Source organism: Nannospalax galili, unplaced genomic scaffold (assembly GCF_000622305.1).
Source record: "Nannospalax galili isolate Female #2095 unplaced genomic scaffold, S.galili_v1.0 scaffold288, whole genome shotgun sequence".
Taxonomy (NCBI): domain Eukaryota; kingdom Metazoa; phylum Chordata; class Mammalia; order Rodentia; family Spalacidae; genus Nannospalax; species Nannospalax galili.
In genome coordinates this window covers 870,311-886,981 of record NW_008357996.1, presented here as the reverse complement: position 1 = coordinate 886,981, position 16,671 = coordinate 870,311, and the positions used below count along the sequence as shown (strand labels likewise).

The 16,671-nt window shown below is 41.7% G+C and overlaps 1 protein-coding gene across 7 annotated transcripts in view; it reads right to left on the bottom strand.

Annotated features, from left to right (window-relative positions):
* Positions 1 to 16,671, bottom strand: part of Tln2 (talin 2) — a 488,380-nt gene that overhangs the window by 13,348 nt on the left and 458,361 nt on the right. For all 7 annotated transcript variants that reach the window (XM_008856023.3, XM_029557653.1, XM_029557654.1 and 4 more), the window contains 2 exons: positions 14,324 to 14,429; positions 12,973 to 13,097 (listed from right to left, as the gene is read on the bottom strand). In XM_008856023.3, the coding sequence (XP_008854245.1) occupies positions 12,973 to 13,097; positions 14,324 to 14,429 (231 nt within the window). The remainder of the gene's footprint in view (positions 1 to 12,972; positions 13,098 to 14,323; positions 14,430 to 16,671) is intronic.

Here is a 16,671-nt window from a genome sequence, read left to right as displayed (position 1 = left end):
TCATTCCCAGATCCCCATTTTGTGTGTGTGTGTGTGTGTGTTTACACAACCTTGAGTGTCACATCTCAGCAGCCATCAACCTTGTGTTGTTTTTTGAGTCAGGGTCTCTCATTGCCCTCGGACTTGTTGATTTGGCTAGCCCCAAGATCCTTTTGTCTCTACTTCCACAATTATGTCTGGAGTTACATGTGTATGCCACCAGGACTGGCTTTTTTAAAAATGTGGCTCTTGGGACTGAACTTGGGTCTTCATACAACAAATTGCACAACAAATATTTTGCTGACTGAGCCATCTCCCTAGCTCCTTGGTCCCTGTTCTTGATAGCCATACCTCAAACCATGAGACATACCAATTCCATTTCTTTTTTACAACTCATACTATCAAAAATAAGATTTAAACCCACTTCGACTGAACCCAAAGAATGACAGTAGTATGCGAGTAAGTTCTGAAAGACAGCTGGTATATGTTTTCTTATTTCTGAAAAAAGTCTTGCTCAAAGAGTATTCAGGCTAGAAATGGATTCAGCTCTACCAGGTTCATTTCATGTTGGAAGAGTCTAGAATTTGTTTACTGAACTACAAAAATGACTCATTATAAGACAGTGGCATAAAAGATACTTGTATGCATACGTACGAAATATATGAAATTAGGTTTATATACACACATAGAAAAATATATATGAGTATATATGTATATATTCATTTAATGACCTTGAGATTAAGAGCTTTTCTGAAATTTCCTTCTGCAAAAGAAAGTGAAGCACACACAGATTAAGCCACTAGGGTGATCATCATTTTTGAGGCCAAAGGAGGCTCCTCCTTATTTTGTTGATGAGGAAATGAAAATCTGTGGTAACTCCCCAAGTGTCTCAGACTCTTGAGCTGGGTAGCCTTGGAGCCTGATCCCACTCTACATCATAGAATGCCCATCTATCAGATTAGGATTTCCCCAATTTTAAGATTCATGAAAATGAAATTTCCTTATAATGAAATGGTTTAGCAAATACAGGTCTGAATGAACCATCCCCTCACAACTGATCTGAAGGGATTCTATGCTTTCTGTAGCTTCAGAGCTTTTTAAGTATACAACTTAGAAGTATTTTTTTGATGGATTCCCATTTTTCTTCCTATAATATCTCTGGACCTTAAAACAGGCCCAGTAGAGGGGCTAGAGAGATGACTCAGTGCTCTTGCAGCAGACCAGGGTTCGATTCCAAGCACCTACATGGTGGCGAACAACCATCTGTAACTCCAGTTTCAGGGGATCCAACATCCTCTTCTGACCTCTGTGGGCCCTGCACTTACATACATGAAGGCAATACACTCATACAAAAAAATAGTTTATAAAACCAGACATAGTACAAAGTCTTATCTTCAGAGATACTGTTCAGATTAGAAGAGTTTCCCCCAAGAAAGGTTTATTAAGCTTAGCTGCCATGCCCACAGGCATGCAGGGCAGATGCTTAGATGCTCTGGCCTGGGTAGAGTGTCATGACTGTCTACTGGAACTCTGTCTTTCTCCATGCCATGGGTGTCACCGGGAGGAAATGCTCACCCTATTCACCTGTCCTGCTGAAAACACACAGTGGCACTTTTAGCCTAGAAGAAAATGGGATGTCCTCCAACTGAGTAGAATTGCTGAAAGGCTCAACATTGGCCTGTAGTCTTATTACCCCAGTGCTATTGGCTGGCAGAACAGGGGAGGGAAGGGAGGGCAGAAGGAGGGAGAGGAGAACACATCCTTTTTTTTTGTCTTTTTGAGACAGGGTCTCCCTGTAGCCCCAGCTGGTCTGGAACTCACTATGGAGACCAGGGTGGCCTCAAACTCACAGAGATCCACCTGCCTCCATCTCCCAAGTGCTGGGATTAAAGGTGTGCCACGATGCCTGGTGAGAAGACATACTTTGACCATATGGTAAAAAGAGAAAGTATTGGTTTTTGGAGGATTGTTCTGCATAAAAAGAATCAAAATGAATATGTAGGATGTGTTTAGAGAACAGTTCCCTCAGAGCTGGGAGACAGAAGAACAGCATGTGGAACAGTGACCAGGGGCTCCTGGCAGAGAATCTGCAGACCAGGCACCATAAAGCGCCCCTCACACAAGGCTCTTGTTCCTATTGCTTCCTCAGACAGGCTGAGTTGTCAGTTTGCTAATTAACTGAGACTTTTTGCTGTGACCTGACTCATGGCAGTTGGACTTGCATCTGGCTATGGAAAGCTGAGTACATACAGATGATCACTTCTGAGTTATTTCCCTCAACAACTGAAAGAGCCACTAGGATTGTTAAAATTACTGTCTAAACAGCATGATTGGGCCTGGGGAGATGGCTCAGCAGTAAAGGTACTTGCTTTCAAGCCTGATGACTAAGTTTGATCCCCAGGACCCATGTGGTAGAAGGAGAGAAGTGATTCCCAAAAGCTGTTTGCTGATCTCCACATAAGTGCTGTGGCACACGTGTAAACACACACACACAAACACACACACAATAAATAAATAATAATAATTAAATAAATAAATGTAGTAAGAAATGCAGGGTATGAATTGATCCCAGAATATGACTGCTTACATTTCTCTATGATTAGAGGCATCCAGGGAAGACAGTGACTTTAAAAGGCATAGGCTTGGGAGGTGGCCCTTCTGAGAATCACCCAAGGACTTGGCTGAAGATGCAGATTGTACCTCAGTAGGCCTGGGTAAGACTCAGGAACTTATTTCTAAGGGAGGTGATTGAGAGCTACTCTATGGAAAACAAGCACTGGTTAACCTCATCCCACTAGCCTGTGATCTGCTCCAGGGTACACTAAGGATTTTATTCAATTTATACTTATCCAATACAAAAATAGGCAGAGGTGTGTATGTGATGAATGTCAGTTGAATGAATGAATGTATCCATTCAAAGGAAGCTCCCAAGTTCCAGGGTTCAGTCAGAAGGCAATAACAGAAGAAATGAAGGTTGGTTGGTAGCTTTTGTCTAACATGCACAAGGCCCTGGGTTTGACTGCCAGCACTGCATAAACCAGATGTGGTGGTGCACACCTGGAATCTTGGCACTCAGGAAGTAGAGGCAGTAGGATCAGAGGTTTAAGATCATCCTCAGCCTACATATACTTGAGACCTTGGCTTAAAAACAAAGTGCACACAGCAAGCATCCCTGTCACTCAGTGCCGATTTTTGAGCCATGGGGACTATGCACACAAAGCCAAGATCAGGCCTCTCTGCCCTGCTTAAGACGTGGTAATTCATATACTCTGCACCCATCTCTTAACTAGCATTTAGTTTCTGTCAATTAGTTATGCACACAGACATAAACATGGGCATTGTACTAAAAGGCACTCTCACTTCAACTGGCATTGGGAAGACAACTAACGGATGTAGGGAGGATGACCTAACGAAGGTGCAGAGTCTCTCTCATCCCTCTCATCCCTGGGTGCAACGTCCCTTTCTCCAGTCTCCTTCACTGGGAAGCCTGGGTCACTACCAGCTCTGAGCCTTGTCTTTTCTGGGCAGTCTGGCTGACGGTAGCTGAGGATGGGTTGTCCTCACCCTAGGCTGCTTGCTAGCTTCCAGGGAGAAGTCTGAGTGTCCTTTGGCTGATGGCTTCCTGTTTGCTGGTCTTCTGTAGGGCCCACGGTCTAAAGTTAGAGAACCACTGGGAAAGCATGTGCTTTGTGCTGGCTTCCTACCAACTCACTTCCCATGCTCACAAGTGAACTTGAAGGTCTGGCTTTTGCTTAGATATGTCTCAAATTTCAGGATCCAGAGGGTCCACTGGAGCAGGAGAGGGGAAAGCAGGGAAAGGGGAGGCCTTTCCATTTTTATCTTACGTTTTGGTCTTTGCGGAATTCTGAGAATATAACTTTTGCAGCAACTCATTCTTCATTTCCTCTAACCCAGTGGACAGGATTGCTGTAAGTGATTTGTATATGTGAAGCATGACCAAGCTCATAGCAGATGCTCAAGAATGAGTAACAACTAAGCTCACTATTATTTCTCCTACTAATTTATTTGCCCCTTGTACTAGGAAGTGAACCCAGGGTCTTGCAAATGTGAGGTAAATAATCTACCACTGAACTACATCTTCAGGGCTCTATATACTTTTTAGTGGTTTTTGATTTTTTTTCCCCAGGTTTCACACTAAGATAGTCTGTTTGAATCTTGTGTTGCACTCATAGATCCACTGAAGATTCCGCCTCCCCTTTCTGATTATACCCTGGTTATAAACAAAAAACACAAAGCAGGGGATAAAGGAAGCAACTTGGAACACATGGTATAGATGGGTACTGCACCAGATTCAGCAATGGCCAACTCAGACATTGGTCACTACTCCATACTGTGTGACATGTGACTTCTGGCTCTGCATTGTCCTTATATATGTGCTAGTTCATCAGTTTTCTCTGGTCTTTAGCTTGGACATGTTTCTGTGTCATATTAAATTTTTCTAAGGCATTGACTAAAAAAAAAAATAGGAAGTGTATTTCCTTGTCCGCTCTCAGGAGTCCTGTCTACTTCCTGTTGTGTTTTTATTGACCCACTCACACTCCCTGGTGTCCTCTGTGCAAGTGTGGGCAGGGAGAGCATTTGGTTCCATGTTCCTCCTTCTACCCACTCTGAATTATGCTCACAGTGAATGGCCCTGACTGCTGTCTCCCTCTTAGAGACAGCCTCTGTTAAGATATCTCATTTTTTCTGTTGTATTCTTCAGACAGGGTCTCATGCATCACAGGCTGGCTTTGAATCTGCTGTGTAGATGATGGTGTGGAACTTGTGATTCTCTTTTTCTCTTCCTAGTGCTGAGATTACAGGCATGTATCACCATGCCTGGTTTATGGGATGCTAGGAATTGGACTGAGGACATCATGTATGTTAAGCACTCTACCAATTGAGCTATATCTCCAGTCCTGATGATACTTGACTTAAAAAATGTTGTTATCATTATCATTGTTATTATTGTTGTGTGCATATGTGTATGTGTGCCCACATGCATGTACACATGTGTAGAAGTTAGAGGAAAACTTTCAGGAGCCAGTTTTCTCTTTCCACCATAGGACCCAGGGATTGAACAAAGGTCATCAGGCTTGTGCAACAAGCACTTTTACCTACAAAACCATTTTGTTGGCTCACACCTGACTTTTTGTTTTGAGAACCCTAAAGCCATTTTTCTCACAACCAGCTAGTGTACCAAAGAGTGGTTCAAGGTACCGCCCTCCCTTCAGTTCATATATTGTTTCCCCTCTCAGAATAGTGGCTATAAAACACCATTGTATCAGTTAGAAATTCTGTGGATACAATTTATTCTTTTAAAGTGTGAACATTTTGCCTTGTGTGGTGGTACATGCCTTTAATCCCAGCATTTGGGAGGCAGAGGCAGGCTGTGAGTTCAAGGCCAGCCTGATCTACATAGAGAGTTCCAGACCAGCTGGGTCTACAGGGAAACCCTGTCTTAAAAAGACCAAAAAAAAAAAAAAAAGTATGAACATTTTATGTATAATTTATATGTCCTTGAGGGGGGGAAGAAAAGGCTAACACTTAGAACTCTCATAACATGAATGAAGCACTTTCCTGCCAGTTGGACGCCTGAGTGAGTGGAACTTGTGCCGAGTTTGGCTGCTACTGGCTTGCTTCTGGTTTTGACCTGAGAGGTGCCTTGGGAGGAAATCTTGGCCAACTGTGAAAAAGCTACATCAGCTTGTTTTCTGGAGGACCCATGGAAGTGTTGGCTACAGGACCTAGCCCATCCTGACTAGTTCTGAAAACAGGGCAAATCTCCCAGAACAACTGGGACTGCTTAGAGCCCAGACTTGGACAGCTTCCCTGGCTCTGCCACTCCCCTTCAAACAGTTCAGTCTCAGGGACAGCAGGGTGGCACAGGGAACAACCATTGCTGCCTAGCTGACAGTTGTGGCTGGGTAGGTACCACCTCCACATCCAGATGTACAATAAAGAATTTAGTTCATGTAGCATCTGTTGGAAAAGATCCAAACTTGCATAGTTAGTTCCTTGGGAATGGTTTTCCCGTAACATACATTGCTTACTTTTTTGCTGCTTATTTTCAAAAGGAAAAGTAATACCACTGAGACAATTTTATAATCACTTTCAGTCTGATGGAAAAATATTCTTCAGGATTCTGCCATGCTCCCCAAAAAGGGACGGGGCACCTGAATAGGAAGTATGGACTACAGAATTCTTTCAAATACTAAATGAGATACATTTGGCTCATCTTAGGAATCTCTAGAAGGGTTTCACAAAGATCTGATAGAGTCACCTGGGAACATGCTGTCTACACTCTTAAGTGTCCACATTCTATACATCTTTTGAAGTGACCAACAATTGGCATATGAGCTCCAAGCCTATAGTTTAGCCACTCAGAAAAAGCCATGTTTGTTTTCCTCTTTATAAAACACCTAAGGCTGCCTTTTTCCACTCACCATATTAGTCAGTGACAAGGGAATGCCGGTCAACAGCAAAGTTACCAAAAGAAGCATGAAAATCCCATCACTTTAAACAAATGAGCTTCATCTGAAAGACCTTTCAAAACCATACTTTCTGAAAAAAAATTGTAATAATTTCCTGTTTCTTTCACATGGCCATTTATCATCTCAGTTAAACAACTGTAAGTATACTTAGTATTCCCAAGCTCTAGAGTTGGCTCTTGAAACCTACTCAGCCAAGCACCTGATGACACAGGGTCCTTGTCAATGATAAAGGACCCCCCAAACAGGTGTCATTTCACAATTCTGGTAGCCAGGACTCCAACTCTGAATATCCCCTACCTGTGCCACTGTCTCCTGTTGCTGCTGTCTGTGACCCGTTGTTACACATCCATGCCGGCAGTGGCTTTTAGGTACCTTCAGAGTCCTTCTCTAACAGCCTTGGTTAAACTACTTGGCCCACCCCCTGTGAGGTGAGGGGTACATTCATCCATATATTCAGGAGCACTAATTAAAAGAGTTCTTTTCTCCTCTAAAAAACTGGACTAATGAGCACAGCAGTGCTCCTTCCAGAAGGCAGTGTTCATAAAGTCTTTGGGTGAGAGAACTCAGAATGAACTCACACATACTTCATAGGCTCATTTATGGGAAGTGGTCAAAACAACCAAAGAAGGCTGATATATACCAGAAAGAATGTTTTCTCGGTCATAATCCCAAACTTCCTGCCACAGCCAATTAGACTATGGAATTACTCCCTGATTCTTGCCTTTTTCTAAATACTATCAACCTCTGCTCACAAGCTCCTACAACAGGAAATTCAACAGACAGAGCACAGTTCACATCATAATCTCGTTATTAGATATATTTGGTCCCAGTTGAGGTTTGTATAAAGCCTAATGACTCACCATCTATATAGCTGGCACAGCCAACATGGTTTATATTTGTTCCTATGAGTGGAAAGTTATAATTTTGTGTCCCTTGATTTTTTTTGCACTGAAAACTTGATTACAAAAATTACTGTGTATATTGGGGCTGGAGAGATGGCTCAGTTGTTAAGAGCACTGGCTGCGAAGACCAAGGTTTGATTCCCAGCACCTACATAGTGGCTAACAACTGTCCATAACTTCAGTTCCAGGGGATTCAACGCCCTCTTCTGACCTCTGCAGGCATTTCATGACATGGGTACACTTACACACATGTAGGCAATATACTCATATGCATAAAATAAAAACAATTTTTTTAAATTACTGTGTGTTGGTATATGTATATGTGCACATGTACCCCTGAGTACTAGGGATCAAATCCGAGGCTTTATACATGCAAGGCAAGAAGCTGATCAAGAGCTACATTCTCAGGCTCCAAATCACTAACTTTTAAATTGAGAATCAGGATAAAAATGAACCAAAAAAAAAAAAAAAGTCAGTCTAGATATGCTTGCAAGTTACAGCCTTTACCTTTATCCCACATTATAGACATGGGCTGAAATTTTCCATTTTTTTTCCACTGAACATTTTCCTTACATATTCATCACTGCATACAACTAAGCTATATAAAATATCTCAAGCTCTGAAGAAGCATCAAGAATTATGATTTGTTTTTATATAAACTAACTATGTGGTAAAACAAGTTATTGTGGTTTGAATATGAAATGTCTCCCATAGGCTCATGTGTTTGAACCCTTGGTCTTCAGCTGGTGGTGCTCTTTGGAAAGGTTATGCAACCTTTAGGAGGTGGGGTCTTGCTGGAGGAAGTATGCTACTGGGCTTTGAGGGGCTAGGTTTCTAGCCTAGCCCCATTTCCTGGTTTCTTTCTGCTTCCTGGCTGCCAGGCCAGCCTCACTCTCTTCCCACCATGATGGACTGTATCCTCTCTGTAACTGTAAACCAAAATAAATCCTCTATCCCTTAGGTTGCTTTTTTGTCAGGGCATCCTATCACAGCAACAGAAAAGAAATAATACACAGGTCTTTAAAGGCTAAAAGGAGAAATGGAATGAAACATAACAAAATGAGTACTCCATTTTTAAATCTACTTGTGATTCTTAACATATTCTTTCCTGTTCCCTTCTAACTTTGTTAGGAACCCCCGGAGACAGGGCAAGACACTGTAGGAATATGTTTGATATATAGTTGGATTAAATAACAACCTAATATATCAAACATATCACACAGAGGCCTGCAGAAAAGGCATCCAGGTTTGATTGAGCTTGAGAATAGGCATAGTATTGAAGGCTATGGCTACAGGGGAGAATCACCTCTGCAGCATCTCCCAGCCTGCCTTTGGAGGTGTGTTTGAAGGTGTATAAACGGCGGCACTATTAGCAACACTCTTGGTACATGCTCTGAGCCCGGGACACTCTCACTGTGCCCTTACACCATTTTCCCAACAGAATAGGGGATTCCGTGTATCTGTTCATTTCTCTGAAAGATTACAGGAAAAAGGAGATGTTTAAATGGTCAGGGCCTGAGGGTGGGACTATATGAGGACTATTTGCAAAAACCATTGACCATTCTCATTTTAAAACAGGTAACCCAATTAAGAACACTTGCTGTTCTTCCAGAGGACTTGGATTCAATTCCCAGCACCTACATGGTGACTAACAATGAATTTGACACCCTCTTCTGGCCTCTGTGGCCTCTGCATGACACGGGTACACTTACACACATGCAGGCAATACACTCATACACATTAAAAAAAAAGCAAAACCCAAAACCAAAACCAAACGAAATGAAACCAAAACAGGTAACCTGAGAATGAGGCAAGCAGAGCTACTTGAACCATCATCACCCTCTCTCTCCAAAACTATTTCTCAAAGCAGTGCGAATGCTCCCTGGTTATGAAGGGCATGCATGTGAAATTGTGGTGAGGTGGCAGGCAGAATTAGAGTGATGAGAATTAACAGCCACTGTTTATTTATGGTACCTGAGCACTTAAAAAAAATGTTATAGGAGATGATAGAGAAAAGTAACCTCAAAATACTGGTCAGTCAGTTTAGGTATTCAATTATTTTTTAGGCTGAGGAAATATTCCTTCATAAAGGCAAGGAGGATATTTTATTTTGTCCAATAGTTTTTACAAAGTGGATCTTAGACACCAAAAGCATGCTTTGCGTGGATGGTTTCTTCCAGTTTAATGGATGATACCCATGTGGCAGGATCCTGTTTATGGTCATCAGGAAGATCATTCTAAACTGTTCTAGAAGTACCAATCACTCTTTCTAATGTGAGGATGAAAGTCATCTGAAGTCACCGTTAAGTAAGGAAGTCAAATCATCAATGGTGTTAACTGTCACCTTCTCTGAAGGATTCCATTGCTCTCCAGTAAAACCACTACAGCAATTACAGTGTGGTATAGACAGTTCCCACTAGTCTCCATTAGCAGTCATCATTACTGAATGTATGTTGGTTTGCAAACAGTGTTTCTAAAACTTGACACAGACCTTGTCATAGCCCAGTTCCATCTTTATTCTTATACACATTCTCTGTTGATCTCTTCCACTTGCAAGTACTATTTTACATAGTTGTAACCATGGGTACATAAATTTGTATCATTTCTCCACTTCACCTCATTCCATGAGCAACTGCATGCTATAAAGTCCTGGCAGCCATTGTCTATTGCTGTGAAGGCTTAATGGTCTTCCTTCAAGGAGATCCCAGCTTCTTGTTATTATAAATGAGGCTTCAAGAACAGCCCTCTCAAACACATACTATTTCTGGTCTTGGTTTTCTTCCTTAGGACTAGAACCCAGAGGTAGGATTAACAGTTTAAAGGGCACATGTAAACTACAATGGCCCTGAGGGATCAGAGTCTTCTCTGCCAATGGGGACCAACAGGGAATGGGATATACTAAACTGCCATTCCTGGTGGCCACATGTTCCTTCTTTGCTCAGTCATATGGTCTGACTGAGGCAAGGTCATTCACCTCTAGGTACCCAATTCTTCAAGGGCCAGATGAATGAGTTAATTCTTGTTAAGTATTTAGAAGACTGGCTTGGCACATACCTTATATTCAATGTGGCCTTCTTGTCTACTTCCTATACCTCTAGTTACCTATGGAGGACTTTTTCTTTCACACATTTTCCTAAGATAAAGGATAAAGGTCTCATAGGCATATTTTTGGTCACAGTGATGGTGACATAATAATTTATTGAGTCTTGCCAGGTGTGGTGACACATGCCTTTAATCCCAGCACTTGAGAGGCAGAAGTGGGCAGATCTCTGTGAGACTGAAGTCAGCCTGGTACGTACATACCAAGTTCTAGGCCAGCTGGGGAGACCTTGACTCAAAAAAAAAAAAAAGTTCCAAACCATTTACTGAGTCTTCTGTTAGGTACTGTACTCTCGAATTATCTACTTAAATGTTTTAACAACAATCCTACAGGCTGGAAGCTCTAGTATGTGTTTTTCAAATCAAGAATCATGAAGTTAAAATCATGAAACTAGGGTTGAGACAGATAAGATCTCAGAAGGACCCCAGAGAAGGACTGGAGTGGAAACTCTTAGAATATGGTAGCGTGTTGGTGTTACAAGAGAAGTAGTTTCCTTCTCCAGCGGACAGAAGGTATTGGCTGATCAACGTTGGGCATTAGCACTTCCCACTGTGGGAAGAGGCCTCATGTGATAGAATGGACAAGCAAAAAGACAAGCAAACTAAGAACCAAACCCTAAATCTTAGTTTAAGATTCTTAGGGTTTATTTTTTAAAGATTTCATTATTTTTTAATTACATGTATATATGTATGTCTGTATATGGGTAATTACATGTGAGTGCAGGTTCTTGTAGAGGCCAGAGTTTTTGGATCCCTCAGAGTGGGAATTACGGGCAGTTGTGAGCTGCTTGATGAGGGTGTTGGGAACCAAATTCAAATTCTCTGTAAGAGCAGTATGTGCTCTTAATACCTGAGCCATCTCTCCAGCCCCAAGATTCTTAAGTTTCAAGTACAATTTCCATCTATGATTAACTTGGTTTACAATTTCCATCTATGATTAACTTGATTTACAAAGCAGAAACAAAAACATGACCAGAAAATGCAGCTGTCCTTAACCCACTCTTAGATCTTATTTCTTTAAAAGAAAAACTCCGACAATATTAGACAACCTGAGACACTCAGAAGGTCAGCAGCGAAACCCTAGCAAACACAAAAATCAGAGGTCAAAAATCTCAAATTACATCTTGAGGAAAATTTGAAATGTGTTTACCAAATCTAGGGCAATGATCACGAGTCCAGGTCTAGGCTCAAAGACTTTCAAAAAAAGCTCCTAGCCTTAGCGGACTCATTACCCTTGTATCTGTTGTATACACACCAGCCAGGGCCCTGCTTTTGAATGGGTTGGTACATTTCAGCCCTCATGTCGGTCTTTACCAACATTTTTTTTTTTTTAAGGAAAGAGCCATATTTCATTTCCCAATGTATTTGGGTCCTTGGAAGGGACATTAACACTACAGGCACCCATAAAGACTTCCTTAGACAGGAAGAAATTAAGCCTCCTCTGGTTTTATCTTCCTACTTAAGATGGCCAAGGGGTTGGGTGGGAGGTTACAGCTGCTTACCAAGACTGGACCTGACCCTGCAGACTGGCTCACCATCTCAATCAAGAATCTCTCCTTAAAATCATCACGTAACTTACAGAAAAAACATACTACACAGTCTTCAGTATACACTGAAATAATCTTGCTACTGGGTCTCTATTTTTGGGGTATGTGTGCTCATGTTTGCTTCTGTACCATATTTTTCACTGTACAAATATATTTAAATTTATTTTTATTTTAATTGTTGTGTCTGTGTGGGCAAGCTTGTATGAGTACAGTACCCACACAGGCCAGAACAGGACTTCAGATCCCCTGGAGCTGGGGTTACAGATGGTTGTGAATTACCTGATGTGGGTGCTGGAACTTGAACTCAAGTACTTTGGAAGAGCAGCAAGTACTCTTAACTGTTGAGCAATCTCTGCAGCCCTCACCTTATATATTTTTTTGAGGCAGCATTTCTTTTTGAGCCTGGAGTTCACCAATTCAGTTAGACTGGATGGCCAGCAAACCCCAGGAGCCTTCCCATCTACCTACCTTCACCTCCCCAATACTGGGATTACAGGCTTTTGATGTGGGTACTGGGGATCTGAATTCAGGTCTTTATGCTTTTACAGTAAGCACTTTACTGACCTAGTCATTTTCTCAGCCCTGTTGTTTCTAAGAAAACATGAAACCCAGCATTGTTATGTCTCTGTAAATGGAAACTAGTGAACTCAGGGCTGACAACAGGAACTTCAGGCAGGAGGCATCTACAACCTGCTTTACATGGTAGAATTACTCTGTTTCTTCCTCTAAATAAATATCCAGATATGTATTTTTCTTGGTAATTTGCTTGACTCACTCCCTTCTTTTCCACACTCTATAAAATGGTACCAGGCATGTAGAACAGGTTTGCTGCGTCCTGGTATAACCACCAAGAAGGAGAGGAGACAAGCTCTATGCAGTAAACTTAGCTCCATTTCACAGCCACCCACTGGAAGACAGTCACAAGACAAGCAGTCACCAATGAATACTCACCTTTGGTTTTGCTCTTGGCTTCAGTTGCTCTAACTTCTTAGCAGCAGCCTCAATGGATGCTGCAGCCCCCAGTAATTCAGTTTCTGCAATGACGGTTGGGTCTTCTGGATCTACCCACTCTGTTCCTAAAATCAGTCCAAAAAATGTCATTCTTGGTAGGTGCAGACATGAGGGCATTGGCTTAATTGCAAACAAAATCTAAAACTGCATTCTGAAAGCCCTATGAGTCTAATATCTGCATGAGGGAACCCTCTAGCTTTCTCTCATCCTCTGAATGTAGGACTAGCAGGGAGCTAATCTGTTTTTCTGCATAGTCCTATCTGTAGGAATGGGCATCAATAATAGCTTCAAAAATCCAGATCTCATGGACCAAGGCTTGAGCTCACTCTTGTCTTCTAACATACAGCTCATGAGTCAAAGTGGTATCCTCAGGGGACTCTGTGTCACACAGCTTTACCATTCTCTCAAGGGAGCATTAGGAACAGTCACTTCAATTCAAAGTGAAAAGACTTTCCCTGGTGAGTCAACCACTTCTCTGTGAACAAGAAGGGTATGCAATGTACTCAGCACTATTTTCCATACATGAGATTATTATTACTACTGTTAATTTTTTGTCATTATTGTAGACTGAAACTCGGGCCTTGTACATGCTAGACAAGCACTGTACTGCTGAGCTCTATTCCTAGCTCCCCTTCCCAATCTTTCCTTTTTACTTTTTGAGAAAGGGTCTTGCAAATAGCCAAGTATGGTCTTCAATTTGCTCTGTAGCACAGTTAGTTAGGTCTTGAACTTGCAATCCTCCTGCCTGAGCCTCTGCATAGCTGGGATTATAGGCCTGTTGTCACCAGGCCTGGCTCTTGAATACAATGCAGCTAAAAATAATTGGTAAGATTCCCTAGAGAAGTGAAGAGTTGGAGACAGACTTTAGCAGCAGTACTCACTACAAAGACCAGAGCAAAGCCAAGTTACTTGAAACATTTTAAAAACGGATTCTATGCTTCATTTATTCTTTTTTTCTTTTTAAAAAGAATTTATCTTTATTTTATGTACATGAGTTTTTTTGCCTGCATGTATGTAAGTGTACCACATGCATGCCTGGTACCCAGGGAGGCCAGAAGACGGTGTCAGATCCCCTGGAATTGGAGTTAAGGACAAGTGTTAGCTGCCATGTGAGTGTTGAGGACCAAACCCAGGTCCTCTGAAAGAGCAGCCAGTGCTCTTAACCACTGAGCCATCTCCCCAGTACCTTCATTTATTCTTTATGAACTCTTACTTGCATCTGCCAAGGAAGGACCTATGTTATTCCTATGTCCTAGCACGATGCTAAAGACAATGTGAGGCCCTGACCTACCTTTCATGGCTTCCGCTGCCTGGATGAGCTCTGTCACAGCACCAGCGACTCGCTTGGAGAAAGCAGCCAACTGATGCTTGAGTTCTGGGGTTGGCTTTTGAAGGATCTATGGATGAAGAACAAAGCAGATACATGAGGAGAAGGGTGACTGCTGTGACAGAAGGTGCATTTCTATTGGTGGATATGGACATATCTTTGATGATATCAAGCTCTTGAGGGAAAACACTTCAGACTCACTGGGTTTCAATGACAAATGTAAAGTTGGGAATCAAGGCGGCCTCTTATGGTCCCTTCAGACATAGTACCAAAGATCACAAAGGAGATGCTTGTTTGTTCTTTATTTCTACTTTTATTTTTAGGAGAAACAAATATACAAATGTAAAAATTATAGCCAGGCATGGTGGCGCACGCCTTTAATCCCAGCACTTGGGAGGCAGAGGCAGGTGGATCTCTGTGAGTTCAAGGCCAGCCTGGTCTACATAGTGAGTTCAAGGACAGCTGGGGCTACAGGGAGACCCTGTCTCAAAAAGACCAAAAAAAAAAAAAAAAACCCAAACAACAATAAAAAAATTATATAGAAGAACAGTGTGAGTGAATACACAAGTTCCAGGCTAAGGGTCAGCTTAGACTTAAGACAAAACAAACACAGGAACAGAGAAAATGTGTGAGGTGGATGGGGGGAGCTTGCTGGCTTGCAGGTAAAATCCCCACATGAGTAAGAGCTAACTGTTCAGAAGAACTGTTCCTGAGCCAACAGGATATGACCACAAGTGGCCCTGTAGAAAGTCCTGATGCTCCTTCTTTTGACCTAGTTCAAGGTTTTAAAAAAATTATTATATCTATTTATTGTGTGTGTATGTGTGTGCACATGTGGAGATCAGAGGAAATCTTGAACTATTTGGTTCTCTCATTCTACTACTTGGGATCTGGGGATTAAACTCAGATTGTCAGGCTTGGTGGCAAGTGCCTTTACTTGCTAACCATCTTACTAGCCCCAAAGGTTTTCAAGATTTTTTTTTTTAATGGTATTAAAAAAGATACTAGAATCCCCAAATAACAAAGGATATCTTTGTGTAAAGGTTATCTTCAGCTGATCTCTTCTCAAATTCCTTTAAGAACAGAACAGAACTGAGATGAAGGCTGTTTACCATCTCCCACTATGAATTTAAATTCTGAGGTGCACCATCCTGACCCTTCCTTATTTTGAAATTCTCTTCTAACACAATTTCTTTAATCTCTTCACCATGTTCCACAATGGAAAATTTTAGATTCTGACATGTTAAGATGGTCAGCTTGAAAAGTACAACTGCTTGGGGCTGGAGAGATGGCACTGGCTGCTCTTCCAGAGGACCTGGGCTCAGTTTCCGGCACTCATTTGTTGACTAAAAACCATCTGTAACTCTATTTGCAGGGGATCTGACACCCTCTTCTGGCCTCTTTGGGCACTGCATGCATGTGGTACGTTTATATACATGCAGGTGAAGTATTTATACACATTAAAAAATATATTTAAAAAAAATAAAAGCACAACTGTTGCCCATATGTGAACGATCTTGGAGCCTCTGAGTTGAGGACAAGCATGGGCTTTGGAGTTGGACAAGCCCGTGTTTGCATCTGGCCACCTGACCATGAGAAACATTTCATCCAATGTCCAGAACATTCATCAAGGATCTCTTCTTGGTGTCCCACACTGTTTTGCATTTGGCCAGGTAACATGGCCTTTCTCAGAAGTATGGAAAAGATGGTTCTTGGACCTTAGGCCCTTTTACATCATGTCCCTAAGGGACACTTAATTAAAAATAAATAAATAAATAAATAAATAAATAAATAAATAAGAACGGGTTATAGGAATTGATGGGTTACATTGTGCCCAGCCCCAAACATACCAGAGGACTTGAACTGATGAGCCAATAATTTTTCAGTATTACCTCACATGCATCTCTCCTTATCTTCCTTCCTCTGATAACCTTTTAAGCAACATTTTACAGAAGAAGGTGCTGGATCTCCGAGCTGCAGTTACAGGTGGTTGTGAGCCACTCAGCATGAGCCCTAGGAACTGAACTCAGGTCCTCTGCAAGAGCAGTATGTTCTCTTAACCGCTGGGCCATCTCTCCAGCCCCTCTGGTAACATTTTACTTTTTTTTTTAATTTTTTTTTTTAGCATGTGCTAATGTTCTGAGATTCCAACTGCTCTGTTACTTTCATTTTTTCCCCAAAGACCAATAATTGCTAATTCCCCAAAGACCAATAATTGATTATGTGGTAATCAAGACAACACAATATTGGTTTATAGACACACAGGTCAATGAAGAAGAGTCTATAACTAGATGATTACTTAGGTGGTCAAG